At 40.0% G+C, this 15,295-nt stretch overlaps 1 protein-coding gene across 2 annotated transcripts in view; it reads right to left on the reverse strand.

The window, feature by feature from the left end:
- Nucleotides 1–12,247: 12,247 nt before the first annotated feature.
- Nucleotides 12,248–15,295, reverse strand: part of efna3a (ephrin-A3a) — a 75,952-nt gene continuing 72,904 nt past the window's right edge. For both annotated transcript variants that reach the window (XM_005457232.4, XM_005457231.4), the window contains one exon: nt 12,248–14,854. In XM_005457232.4, coding sequence (XP_005457289.1) covers nt 14,736–14,854 — 119 coding nt within the window. In that variant the 3' untranslated portion in view covers nt 12,248–14,735. The remainder of the gene's footprint in view (nt 14,855–15,295) is intronic.

Genomic DNA, 15,295 nt, shown 5'->3' on the forward strand with positions numbered 1-15,295 from the left:
AACACAACCCAACTTGAAGGCATGATCTGCACCCTCAGTGCATGCAGGGAAAATGATGACAAATTCATCTCAAAAATAATGCGCTGCGGCACTGCAGGCAGGAATATTTGTTATGTAAAACTTCGACACAATTCAAGGCTGCGAGCTCTAGCTCTGCTTGTGTGATAATGATGGGAAAGGAACAAAGATATTAAGATGACGTGAATATCACATGAAAGTCATACAAGGTTATTTTTATTCTGTTTCACTAAGATGATGTTTTGTTGTTTTTTTTAAACTGAGCAGGGATTGTGTAACAGTTCTTCCAGGACAGGTGAACCATGTAACCATGTTCTATCTTGTTTTCATTCTGCTGAATAAAGTACAGCCTTGAGCATGTATCCACTCGCACACACACATACACCGGCCCCTGCTGATACACCTCACACGCCAATCCTCTGAATTCATCCTGCGTAGACTTCATTTGCTTATATTTAAAAATGTAAAGCATAGATGTTTGCTGCTGATGTTTTTATCTTTCCTTTCATTTTACGCCACTCAATAAAATCAATCTTATTGCACAACGCATCATGTTAGCTATGAGAGCTTCGCTCCATGCATTTCCGGCCAGACGTCCCTTAATAAGCCAGTTGATTATGGGAAAAAAAGGCCAGCTAAGGTCTTTTAATGATTCTTGCTGTTTCCAAAATGGTTTCTATTAAAATGATGTTCTCAAACTCCAGCTAATAGGATGTATCTGAGGATAGCAGCATTAGCAATATGGAGATAAACTGAGACAGTGCCTGGAAGTCATCAGTGTCTGTCAATACAGACATTTGCACCCATTCTGGGAATTCAGCGCCACAGCGGGAGTGAGGTTTGTTCTGGGTCATTTAGGGGGAAATGAGCTAGGATGACAGTCTCTTGTATTTAAATCGCATAGAAATGGATACAAAAAAATGCTTGAACATCATTATCATCATTCATAAAAGTGAAATAAGATGTGTTAAGATGAAAAAAGTTAGACCCATTAAGAGACTACTTTAATTAAAAAGTCTGAACCAGCAGTTTAACATCAATTAATCTTTAAAATTACTTTTGAGATCACAGTTTTCACCATGGAGTTGCTAATGCTTTCAGATTATCCCACAATTGATGTTAATGGGCGAAATGTGGTGGAAAAAAGTTCCAAAATTCACAGTAGCAACACCCTCTGTGATGGCAGACAAAGGTGTTTGGGGGTATTTCTTAATTATACCTCCTGATAATCTCTTACAAAGGTCTCTGAAATAGTTTGACATCTGTTTATTAAATAAATTAATAGACATGCTCAGGGATCAAATGTAAAGCTGAGCCTTATAGGGGAAAACGTTCAAAGTTTTTAGTAAGTGTTCAACATGATATAGGGGTTTATTATTATTCTATTCATGGCACAAATGGTGAAAAATAACTGACAGAAACGCTTAAAAACCTTTATAAAAACAAAGCATTTGAGAGATTATTAATATGGATATGACCAATAAATAAATAAATGCAAATAAATAAATTAAAAAAGCCTTTTAGAAACTATGATCCTGCAGGGAAACCCGCCTAAGTTTGAATATAAGCTGTACAACTGCAGCAAGGCATCACTGATAATGTGTGTATATTTAATATCCTACACTAAAGCACCGTCTCTAGTTTGCTCTAGTTTGCAAAAGTGAGTAAAATACTTCACTCCCATTGGCTGTATGCTTTTCTCAAGACTGATATTAGATGAATTTGGTACCTTTCCAAATATATGCCTACTGGTAGCAAGCATATATTTATGTATGATTGATTATCCATTGAAACTCAAAGCTTTTTTACTCATTCAAGATGGCTCATTTCCACATAATGTAATGATCATGAAGTTGTAAATCCACCAGCTTGAATGTTACTCATGAGTTTTAAGGAACGTGTCTAGGATTTATATTGTTTTTCCTCACACTGACACATCCTAGCGCATCACCATTCTGGTGACCTTCCTGTGTATATAAACTCCGACTTGATAGGCCGTCAAACTCTGTAAATGTTGATCCAACTCAGACCCCTTTAGTTATCTTCAATCTGTTGAGAGATTTTGGAGTAGATCCATTTTTTAAGTATAAATCAGTGGGGTATCAGTTAAAGGGGAGGAGTGATGGGAGTAATAAAAAGTCTGCGCTGATTTTATTGGTTAATCTTTCAAATATAAGCCTCCTGGTACACGATTAGTAACTCTGGATGGGCTACACCATATGGAACATACCACAGAGGCTATAGCACTGCATGTAGTGTGTGTACAATGAAAGTCATTTTTTATTTCAGTCCCAGCCTCCCTCAGTGTTTACTGAAACTCACAGATATAAAGACGGGGTTTGATTAGGCACAGGTGTGCCTTGTTAAAGTCCGGACCTCTGCTGGCTTTCTACCAACAGCCGTGCTGCATTCACGCCACGTTGGATTTACCATAAATGAAAGCTGCCAACTGAGGAAAAGCCTTCATACGGGGATAGGTCATGCTACGTGAAAACTATACAAAGACTGCCTGTGCAAAAATGAAAAGACAGTTATGCAGACTGCAAAAAATATTTAGTGAATAATGTTTGATTTTGAATATAAATAAAAAATTACCGTTTTTTTAATGTATGCATTTCTATCACTTTTAACTTCTAATAACCAGATGTCAGTCTGTTCTTTCACTTCATTTAAATTCTTCACCAGTCTGTGTTAATATCTCATCTCATCATTGTGGCCTGCTGGTATAATGTGCCACTCACACGTCTTATGTGATGGGCATTTGGCTCCAGTCTCAAAGATTATTTATGCTGCAGCGAAAAAAATCAAATCTGCTGAAACCAGTGCAGGGCTGGCAGTGAAAAGCGATGAAAACAATGACAACTTATAAACACAGTATGTGAAATCATCCTCTGTACTCCTGTTTCGTTTTGAATGCTTTCAAATGAGACAAGATGTCTGTCTGACGTTGAATCAAAGCATGTGAAAACAGAAGAGAAGCGAAGAAGCTGAAAAGCATTCGCAAAGTTAGCTTGTCAATATGACATTTGGAAAAGCGTTGCCACGGGGAAGTGAGTCAGGATATCTTGTGACGTCTGACGAAGTCAGCTGAAGTAAACCGATTTGACATGTGTGTTCACGAAGTACAAAATGTTGGTTTGGAGTGCAACAAAAATTGAACTTTTAAGAAAATCCCTCCTCATATCAATATTTGACAAAACCAACATGCCATTAAAACCAAAATTATCTGCATTTGTGTCCACTTGAATTCTGCAGCTTGATTTTTGACATTTTTAATCTTAGATATTCACAATTCCCACCATGAATCCAAACATTAGTGATCCCAGGGATTTCCTGACATTTCCTGTAGTGATGCCCATATTGTTGCACCACAACCACTGCTCCAATGAAATCTGGTACAGTATTGCGGTTTCTTACTGGTCTTAAAACACTGCTCCAAAAAATGAAGGGAACACTTGATTATTACAGTGTAATACAAAGTAATTTTAACTGGCAGGGACACTGGCAAGAAGCAAACAAGAGAAAATCAGTCAGACGATTCCCTTTTTGGAGGTTGTCCTGTTGTTGCCTCTCAGTGAACCTGCTGTCACTTTCATTTGTACCAAATCAGATGAAATGGATTCACAATAGTTTAAGATTTAAAGCTGGGCAGTGTTATTTCTTCAAATTTTGTGTTATTCTGTAATGATTGAGTCTTCAATTCAATTCAATTTAATTCAGTTCAACAACAGTTTGCTCAAGGGACTTTATCTTATAATATCAGGAAGAAAGACCTCAAGCTAGGCAGCACAAGGGTGGTTAGGACTGTCCCCTCATAGGAGGAAGGTCCTGGGTTCAAATCCACTGGCCAGCTGGGGTCTTCCTGTATGGAGACTCCAGGTCCTCTGGTTTCCTCTCACCAACCGAAGACATGCGTGCACGTTTAACTGTTGATTGATAGAAACTAATGTAAGTCAGTTAACTCCATGACTTGCCCAGGTGTATCCCACTTCTCAACCTGTGATAACTGTGATAGACTCTTGTGCTACTGTGACCCTGAATTCGAAAAGTGGAAAAAAGTAGATTGGTGTAGATTAAAAGCTATATATATATTTTTTTTTCAGTGATGAAATTAGATGATTTAAAAGTCTCCATATAAATATACACCGAGCACTTTGGTCACTTCAAAGTTTAAGCAAAAGAAGAAGCTCTAAAATGCATCATTTGATGTCAAAGTCATGTCGGGTCCTCTGTTAACTATCAAGTTCTTTGTTCTGTAGGCATCTGTTCAAAATGTATGAGAGGCATAAGCCATGAAATTACAATCCAGTCCTTCAGATTTATTGTTGTTGTGAGTGTAAACAAGGGAAGAGACACACGTGTACGGCTCAGTCTGGAAAGTAAACAAGAAAACAAGATTAGACTTTTATCCACTTATTCTCAATTTACATAGCAAACAAATGATACGAAATAATGAGTAACATAACCTCTTACCATAACCGTCACCCCATGTGAAGGTGAATGGGAGTGCAGTCCTTAGATAAGGAGCGGCAGGGGATTTGAGTCAGGTGACAAAGGAGCACACGAGCCAATCAGTGAGGAGGAAAGCAGAGGAAATGAAGTGATGTAAAAATGAAAAAATAAAAAAGATGTGAGGCAAGGAAAAGTAAGAAAAAGTAAACACATCTTCACTACATCTACAGCTTCTCTGAGAAATTCAGAGGCTCAAGTCAAAACGGTTAAAGCCGTGTTTACAGGCGTGTAACACTTGTTTTTCAGTCTGGATTTCTGGATTTGTTTACAAACCAGACAAGATGTATCCTCTTTATAGCTTCCTCTAAGTTTCAGACAGTATTATCTAGTTCCTTTGAGACTTACTCGTGTCAGTCTGCAACATCCTGTATCATCAGCCTGACACAAATACTCTGTCACAACAACTTTTTCGGAGTCAAGGATTAGCTATTCCTGGGCTTAGGTTTTGACCAGATGCCCAAAGTGTGGGCACATGTAGCCTACATATCTGCGCGCACATACACACGCACGAGGCCTGTGGCTGTTTGCGCGTCGGTCCCCAGCTGTTGAGTGCTGTGCAGATGTGACGACCAGAAATGAGGGATTACAGCTAAATCTGGAGGGAGAGCGGAAGAGGAGGAGGTTGGGGTGATCAGGGAACAGCGTGGAGACTGGAGGGAATGAAGACACGGGTTAAGAAGGGTTACAGGAAGTACAACCTGATGATGGAAAAATCAGACACAAATGATGCAAAGTCCCACGCGCTGAGCGGGGGTAGACGTAGGGAAAATGTGACACGGCATAAAGAAAACAAAACCAAACACATAAAAAACTCCAGAAGACAGATGTTTTGTTTGTTTGAACAAGTTGGAGGGAAGAAGAATGATCGTTAGCGTAAAGAAAACTTTGGAACACAATCGTTTCCCCCATTTGATTACAAACCCATCGATTTCTTTAGTTATCTTCACACTCTGCAAACAAGCCTGGGTTAATGTATGCAAGAAGACGCTGCAGTTAAGAAGCTACACAGGAGATCCTTATAGAGTTTCTGCAAAAGAAGTTTCTGCAGCTTTCAGCAGACTCCAGATGTGTTTCTATAATTCATAAAAAGCTTCATCCTCCCAAACGAAAAAGCAGATAACAGTTTACCGATATCCTTGTAAATGTAACGAATAAAGAAGACATCCACAAGGGCAGTATAAACTTTTGCAGCCTCGTATCTACCTCAGTTTCTCCTGGCCAAAGGTTACAGTCAAATCCTGCCCTGTTTAATATTCAGAGCATTTTCACACACAGAAACACACACACGGCGTTGTGCCGACTATTACTACTGCAAAAAGAAAATGCAGTCTCTCCACATTTGTTGTCTGAAAATGTGGAAAGACTTTCCTCCACTTGTCAACACATTAGTCAACTGATCTGGAGAGGATTGGCGAGAGCCCAAATTAATGTGCGCCAAAGCAAAGCCCTCTAGGAAGCTTAACGCTGCTCTAATTAAGATGCACATGCACATTTTCCTGCTCCTTTAAAAAAAAAAACATGTCCAGGAGACACTGCATCTTAGACCTTTAAATTAGTTGGCTGTCACTACACAAATTCTGTTTTCACTGCAATAAAGTTCAAGGAAGCGATATCGATTTTGTTTTCGGGTTCTACATTTAAATTTCAGTTTGACTCTGGTTGTATTTGCCGAGCATCAGCTCAAAAGGGACTATTAATGAGACTGCACGCAGATCCTTCTCATCCTGAGAGCTGCAGGTATCAGATCAGCTGTGAAACATAATAAAGTGAGTGCTGACATCACACTTGTTAACTGTCTTGATAGCTTTCCTCCCCCTGAACTGTCACATAATTCTCCCCCTTTCTGACAGTTTTTTTGTTTTGTTTCCAGAACTGACATCATATTTCCCGAAGGATGAAATGATTTAATGTTGGATCCCAAAACATCTCGTCACCTCTTCTCAGTGCATCCCCCCCCCGTTCTGTCTGTGGAGAAGAGAAGCTGACTCACAGTAACCTGAAGTTAGAGGGCTGCCAAGTCAAATCCAAAATCCTGAAATGATTTGAACAGGGGCCATTAGGATGCTTTCAAACAATTTAACATATAGCTCAGCATTCACCTGTGACAAGGTGAACTTGATCATACTGCAGCTGTGGACCTGAGATCATGCAAATTATTTCGTTTTATAAGAGGAGTCATGTATGAGTTTTTCAAGTCACGTGTTATGATCAAAGACTGTATAAAAAGATGGCCTTATTCAAGCCAAGCGGTACACCGGCATTCATATATGCACAAAATAGCATATATCTATGTCACTTGACATGTTTTCACTAAGCTGATGTATTTTCAGAGTTTCACCCATCCATCCATCCTCTCATTAAAGTTAGATTCATGGGGCCTTGAGCCTATCCCAGCTATCATAGAGAAAAAACACGTACTTTCTGGACAGGTTGCAAATCTATTGCAGGGCTAACGCACCTCATCCACTAGAATATAGCTTGCTCCAATTGCCTTTTAGAAACTCCAAATACAATAAATCCAACAAATGGTCCCGTGTTCTTTTGAAGTAGGGAAAGTTTCTCTTATAAGTCGATGTTTGATTTTTGCCTTCTCAGGTTGCTTCTTTCCATGTTAGCATTAGCCAACCCTTACCGACAGATGATGCACTTCGGTGAGTAGTGTTGACATCTCTGGTCCAGCTGAAGCCATAAGACGGCTAGCATTTGCGATATTGTTTGACAGGGTGATTTTTCCTCTTTTCATTAGACGGTGGTTTGTCTGAACTGATGGATGTTTGTGGTTTGCTGCAGTTCTGGAGCTCCAGTTCTCTCTTCTCACAAACTTTGCTATCCTCCTTTTTGCCCAACAGAAATGAGTTTCACGTTCTGGGAAATCCACTTTGCATTCATATCTGTTCACTAATTATCACACTACATATACACTCACTTGCCACTTTATTAGTTACACTTTGCTATCACAGGATTGCCTTCAGGAGGGTCTTAATTCTTCATGGCATAGAGCCAACAAGATGCTGAAAACATTCCTCGGAGATTTTGGTTTGCATATCTATATGTGATGCTATACTGACATAATAGCATCACACATTTTGTAAAGTTTGTCGGCTACACATCCATGACGTGAATCTCTCGTTTCACCAGATTCAAATTCTACTCTATTCAGTTGAGATCTAGTGACTGTGGAGGGCTTTTGAGTACCGTGAACTTATTGTCATGTTCAAGAATCCAGTCTGTGCGGATTTGAACTTTTTGGACTGTTGTGTTATCGTGTGCCACCAAAAGAGGGATACACTGTCGTCATAAAGGGACGGGCATGGTCAGCAACAATAATCAAGTAGGCTGCGATGCCTCAATGATGCTCAGTTGGAACTATAGGGCTGAAAATGTGCTAAGAAAATATCCTCCACACCATAACATCCCCCACATGCTGCCCATTGAGAGATGCTCTGCATACCTTGGCTGTAAGTAGTTGTTGTTGCTTTCTTATCAGCTCAAAGCAGTCTGGCTTGTCTGCACCAATAATTACTGTAATTTTACACACGACCGTGACTCACATAGAAAACTCAGTCTGTAAGTGTCCAAACAGATCGTGTTAGTTTACTTTACAAGGAAGGAAAATGAAGAAAGCTCAATTTTGGGTCTGTGTTTCTATTTTGTCACACTTCTTTTCATTTCTTTAATTGTTCTGGTTTATCTTACCGGTGTCATTTAATTATTTCTTGTTTACTTTAATCAGGTGATAAAACTTATTCTAAGAAGAACAAACTTTGCTTTAAAGCCTCTTCTGCAAAGCCAAAAAATTATTTGGAAATACTTCGAAATGCTGTTTAAGTATAGAACATAACCTCTCGTAAGTTGACCAAATTCTCAGCTGTTTAGACGTCAGTGTCTTTAATAATAGGCACAATCCTGAGTACTGTTCTGATACATATGAAATGTAAAAAGAACATCCCGTCTCTGCCAAAGATATTAAAAAGCAGAATAAAAACAACAACAAACCTATTGCCCCTGAGCTCAGATTACGACAAGAGTAAACTCTGATTTCCATGTACAACAGAAATAGCAGGAATTTACTGAAAGTTTATAATCCTGCTGGGTTGAGAAACGTTCTTAGTACAGTAGGTCAACTCATCCTGTCACTGGTTATGCAATATATACCCTATGAGGCTATTTCTTCTACCTGTGTGGACTTTGATGTCCCCTGACGGCCTCATTAAAGCCTGATTTATCTTAACTTTCTTAACTGGCTTAACATGCTGGTAAAACGGAGTGCCCCTTGGCTTCACAGGCACCATTAAACATGGTTTACAATAATCACACACTTTATTCCTGAGCAAGTTATTACATACAAAATGTAAGCCCCAGTGAACTTCAGGAGCTTAGCCCATAAATTAAACCTACTTAAAGGACAAACCAAGAGATATTCAGGGCACTGTTCACGTAATATATAAGTCAACTTAGTGCTGCCGTCACTGTTTCTCTGAATTCACTATTTATCTTACAGGTATACTTACAGTAAAGCTGCACCATATTGTCATGTGTCCTCTATTTACCTGTCTACTTCACTGTGACGGTTATAGAGTGAAAGTCAGATTTGGCGACATCTATGGGTGGAGAGTTGTTTAGCAGGCTGCTCACTGAATTTGAGTCAAAACCTCCATATCAGCTGCTGTCTGCCCGCATTTTACTTGTTACAGATTCTCCTCTTGAAAGTGTAACAATATAGAATCTGTAAGTATGTGAAAGTGAGGCCACACTTTTTACACAATAAATCCAACGCTGCCCAAACACTATATGTATTTAACCTCAAGGTGCTGTCAGAAATCATTTAGAGATTCATAGAAATTCAGTCAAGGATACAAAAGAAAGGGAGGCGAGCTGTTGACTGCAGAACTGTAAGAAGCTTATGATGTGCATAAATACAGGCACTGAGTAGTATAAAGATCACAGGAAACAGTTTAGGTCTGCATGGACTCTGGGCTAAAGGCATTTCAAGGAAGATAAATACCACAAAAAGAATGTTTTTGACAAAGAAAACTCTAACATTGTGTTTGTCTTGTCTCTAATGTATAGCTGTAATAAGTGGTCATTCTGGAGCATATGAAGCTATTGAAGCTATTTTACCTTGAGTCTTTTCATCCTATTTTCATGTGGACTTCTTCCATATATTTATCTTTATCAAAGCATGCCCCCCTAAGTCCCACATGCTGAGAGGAAAAGGAGGTCTTAGAGGACATCATGAAGAGAGGATTGAGAGCATATCTGTTTGCGAAAGCTAAGAAGCCCTCTACAAAGCTTTACCCATCGTCTGCGAGGTAAAAATGTAACAAAATGGAGCGCAATCAAACCGACTATGACTCTGCCTGGAAATGGGAGCCTTTTCAAAACATAAGGGAGATAATAATTCAGGCATGAGCCTATACAAAATTGTGCTTTTCTGTCATGTTCGAAACTGCTGTGCGTGATGAAAAGTTATCACTGCGCACTGCCAAAAGAGCCTTCTTCCAGCAGTGAAGCATGATGCTGTAAATGTGAAGATCTGGGGCTGATTTTCTTTGGTTGGACCTGGTCACACCATGGTTTTTTAAGGCCCATCAAGAAATTCTTAAACAAAAGGTAATGCTACCAGGCTTGGAGTTGAGGATGGGGTGAAAAAAAAAAGGATAATGTAACAAAGAAAATAATGACACGGATCATTCCTGCAAAACAACCAAGGAATGGCTGATGGAAAAGAATGTGACCGGATCGTTGCCCAGACAGTTCATGGCAGACATCCTTCCAGCCTCATTCAACTCGCTGGATCGTGCAAGCCAAATGCAACCCTCCAACAACTCACTGTACTGGACATTTAATTTATGTAACTGGTGCAAAAAAGTGTCACAGCTACTAATGAAGGTATATGCATATTTTTGCAGACGTGAAATTATAATCAGACTAACTATTGCTCAAAGTTTATAGATGTTTGCTTAATTAGGTTTTTATGCAAACTTTTCTTTATGTCAGTGAATCAAAATATGTCAAAAGTTTCGAAAGAAAAGTGTGATATACTTTATGCTTCTGCTGCATGACTGTAAGAATAAAACAGTAGATTTAGATTGAAATGAGCCCCAACTCATTTTTATGACTCCCAACCTCGAAAGGGGAGTTTCCAAAGAGCGCTCGAATGGCGCATTACTCACCCTGACTGTGTCACTGATGTCCTGAGTTATATCATGTTCTCTGAGGAGGAGGCATCTGTTTCATTGTTTGGGCCAGACGGTGCCGCTTGTCAGGGGAATTTCTTCTCGACAGCACAGACCTGCCCGTGCTACAGATGGCTTATCTCACAGTAAATGATTCAGAAAACGACAATATGCCTCGGAACAGGCATAAGGTCATCTCCTTTAGCTAATGGAATGTCTTCCTTGGTTAGAGCCTGGACAGAGCACTTGTTGGGTATCTGTTTCACGGTGGCGATGTGAAGCTCTTTGTCAGCCGCTCGGGGAGAGGTGGGCTTTTTAAATCCACCGGCAACACTCCTGATCCCCTCATTTGAATAGTAAGCAGAACAAATAATGTCGCATTAATGGTTTTCCAAACTGGAATTTAAGGTGCAGATATGACAGTGTAATTCCCGTACTTAACTAACCAGACTGATTCTCACTGCCAAAATCATAGCAGTCCAATTCCCTGAAAAATTATGTTTAAAGTTGTCAGCTTGGGCCCCGGAGCAAAAGCTAAAGCCATTCCAGTGTTTCATGGTGTCAAAACACTGAATCATTTATGCAAGTACAGACCTATAAAAAGGCAAGGGACTGTAAGTCAAGACCTACTGTAATATTGAGCAATTATCAGCCTGTCAGCTCGATGCACAAATGTCAGAAAGAATCAGGAGCTGCTGCCTCCCAGCTGAGTCAAACAGCTGTGAAACAGACATTAACAGACATCATCACATCACTGTAACCTGCTTGGTTTACTGTGATCCACTTTATGTCAAGTAAATTGTCAGTCACGTAATGTACGTCAAATTAACTTGGCAAAAATCCTACATGTAAAAAAAATGCACGTCCAGCACTTTTTTCTTTTTTTTTAAATGAAAACAAGCAGACAGCTGAATCTTCACTACGCCTTTCTCTTCCTCTCTAATGTGATTGTAGGCATGACGTAGAACATCAAAGACAAAATCTTATCTGACCCCTCTGTTCGCTTTTTGATACGGACATTAGAGCATCTGAGGCTCGTCCCTAGCGATTGTCGGCGTCTTTCTGTCCTGGGTTTGAAGATTAAAAAGAAGCTGACAGGGGCAAAGAGAAAGAAGTGTGATGTGGAGAGACAGATTTGTGGAGACATGAATAGCTTGCAGGTGTTTTTTTTTTTTTTTTGGAGTAAGAAGAGAAAGAGGGATGGATAGAGTGGGAGACTTGGATCTGTGACTTTCCCTCCACGCTGTCACTATGTTTTATGGCAGAAGAGGTGTTTGCGAAACCGAAGGTGCTGCATAGACGGGCCACGTGAAAAGGAGCGATAGTTTTAGTTTGCAGCCTGACTGCCGTCTGCTCACGACCAACATATCTAAAAAAGGAGCGTGAAAAAAAAAAACAGAAGAGATTTGCTTTCAAGTAGTGCTTCAGAAAAACAAACACATCTGAGTGCAGGGTTTGTGAAGGAGTCACAGTTTAGATAAAGAAAGGGCAGTTGAAGGAGAGCAGAACAACACAAGGCCTGAATAAATACACAAAGCTAAATTTGCAAAAAAGGTTTTAATTGGCATTGTTTTAATCATTCTTGGTTCAATTTACAGTTGTTTAATCATTCTCGTCAAAGGCAAACACATTTCTTGTGCTTGTCTTCAACATCGGTAAATGCTTTTCGCCCACGTCCCAAACCCCGTAACATAAACTAACATTACAGAAGAGCACATTCTCTCGTACGCACTTGCATATTCAGATCCTACAAATGACTCCTTTATGAGTACGAAATTCCTAAATGCCACATACTTGAAAAGCGCGGACAAACACATTCTACATACATACGCACAAATGTGCACACATATGCTTGTTTTGTTTTTTTTCTCCCCCTGCTCGCTCTCACACGCACGCACGCACACAAACTCACACGCACTTGTACACACGCACATTCCACAACCGGCATGTATTATAAATATACATTACGACGCACACATCCCTCGTTTCGCAAGCGCAACACTGGAGAGATGCTGCCCCTCAATCGGCGTGGTCTGCCACTGCATTCACAGTTGGTTTATGACATGCTCCTCAGCAACAAAATCTGGTAAGCAGTATCCGTTACATGTGAGTGGGGTTACTGCGCGTACGTCCCTACTGATTAGTCATGAACAATAACCTTCTCTTTGTGTCAGGCTGAGTTACATCTATTTATCTACACAAGCAAAAATGCTGCAGTAAAAAATTCACTGTAATAATAGAAAAAAAGAATAAGAATTTTAAAAAAAATGGCACGATAGCTTATTAAGCAAAGGCCTACAAACGCACGCTAATAAATTAGGTAAATAAATAGTTTAATGATAAAATAAATACATTTGAAAAATTAAATAAATAAAAAAAAGCACACATTGTAATCTGATTAAGCCTACGCTGTCCTGTATTACAATATAAAAAAGTGAACTTCTCTTTATTTGCACATTCACAAGTGGTTTTTTTTTTACATTTCTTTATATATTTTTTTTTTTTAACAAAATGGCGGCAGCGTTACTTTGAGACTCAAAGCACAGTTTCTCCTCAGGCACCTGCCGCACTTTGGCGACTGTATGGGGTTGTTTCCAGGGTGACTGTGACTGCTGTTAATGGTCATCAGCACTGATTGGCTGTGGAAAAAGGAACAGACAGGGTTGTCTGGGATTAAAAGGGGACTTGCTGCTGTGAGATTTTCTTTTTTTCCTTTTCTTTTTTTTTTAAGAATTGTAAATTAGTGACGTTCTGAATGACTGTGCTGATTGCAGCGAAAGGTTTGACATCCGGAAAATCTACGCCAAGTGCTGAAGGTAAATGCGTCGGAACAAAACACACATCTACCACATCTACCACGTCTAAGTGCCATCAAATTACTAGTCCAGGGTCTGTACTTTTCTAGGGTTGTTACAGTGTGAAGGCAGGAAATGCAGACAAAAGACTAGTTCTAAGAGGGCACTTGCTACCTTCTAAGAAATGCAGGCTTTGCATCTGTACCTATCACAAAGCTAGGGGTATTTTTTGATGTCTGGTGAAAATGGATTTTTGAAAGGCTCGTGGATATATCACAAAGTCTTTCCCCTTTCTTGGACTGTTATTACCACCGGCTTCCTCACATCAGTGTTAAAACATTCTTCAATGTCCAGCGCAACAGCAGGAGTTCTCATCACGACTGATTACGTCCTGATAGTCTGGGTAAGATCAGTACAGATCCAGAGTCCATCTTGCTCATTACTACATCAAAGTTGGGTTTAATGCATCATCAGACTGGGCCTGTGGTCCAAGGACTAAAAAGCCACTGCGGAGTCCAGGTTTCCAATCTTCTTCAAAGCTCAAAGTTACAATACGTTGAAGAGAAAGCAGCTTAAATTCCTCCGGTGATTTGATATCCATGCTACAATAAGAGTGTGTAGTCTGCACCCAAGTTATTACAAGTCAGTTTTCTTACTCTCATCAGGCTTCGGAGCAGCACAGAAGTCGGACTCTGAGTGTTGTTTTGGTCTCAACACCCGCACTAAAGGTGGTAGTGGTGTGATAATGATATCCAGCAACATGTAAGAAGCTACTTTCGGCCGCTCCCTTATTCACAAGGGATAAGGCCACAGCCGGTAGCTCCGCATATTTGATTTGGCAGATTTTTATGCCGGATGCTCTTCCTGACACAACCCCGAAGGGATTTGCTTCTCCTCCTGGGATCAAACTGGGAATCGTTCGCTTGTTAGGTGAATGTGTAAACCCCTACACTATGGAGCACATGGAGTGTCAAAATACACTGGTGTAAATATGACAGCAAAAAAGGCCTCTTTTTTTAAAAGTCCATTAAGCTAAGTTAAAGTTTGTTTTTGTTGGTTTTTTTTGTTGTTTTTGTCGTTTTTTTTGTCTGTGTCCTTTTGATTGTGCTTCAGTTGCACCTCAACTCTCTGTGTGTCTGTCAGATTTCACGTAATCACAAACTTGGTGGATACAAAGCCCTTTGCAAAAGGCGGGTCCAGCTATGCATGAAGTGCCACTCGGCGACTGTTGCTAGGACAAAAGGACGGCAGACACGAGCAGCATTGCCACGGTGAGAAGAAGGCGGTCACGTGAAGGGCTGCTGCCACTGACGCTCTTCTCCAGCTTCGGGACTTCAGGGTTAAATTCATCTGGAGAGCAAAAACCACAAAAAGAAAAAACAAGGAAGTGAGAAAAGAGAGAGCAAGAATGTAAAACCGCGAGAGGGAAAATGTGTCAGACAGAAGACAGAAGGGAATAAACCATTACTACATTATTAATTAATCAATCTAAAGGCAGTGTGTGATGCATTCAAATTGTGCCTTAACATATGCAGAGAAAGAGACACGATGCAATTACCAACAAACCACCAATTATCATCAGCTACATATGGCCATTTCCCCCCTGGGATGGAAAATTAAAAACATTTTGGTTTCTGATCTATTTCTTTTTTTTGTGTGTGTGTGTGTCTCTTCCTTTCCTCACACTAATGATGTTTTTATCCTGGAGGGATTTCAATCACACCAAATTACTATGGCCTTGCCATTGATTAGACACAACAGAACATTAGCTGGAGGGGAGAGACGGAGAAA

The sequence above is a fragment of the Oreochromis niloticus genome, linkage group LG22 (assembly GCF_001858045.2).
Source record: "Oreochromis niloticus isolate F11D_XX linkage group LG22, O_niloticus_UMD_NMBU, whole genome shotgun sequence".
Taxonomy (NCBI): domain Eukaryota; kingdom Metazoa; phylum Chordata; class Actinopteri; order Cichliformes; family Cichlidae; genus Oreochromis; species Oreochromis niloticus.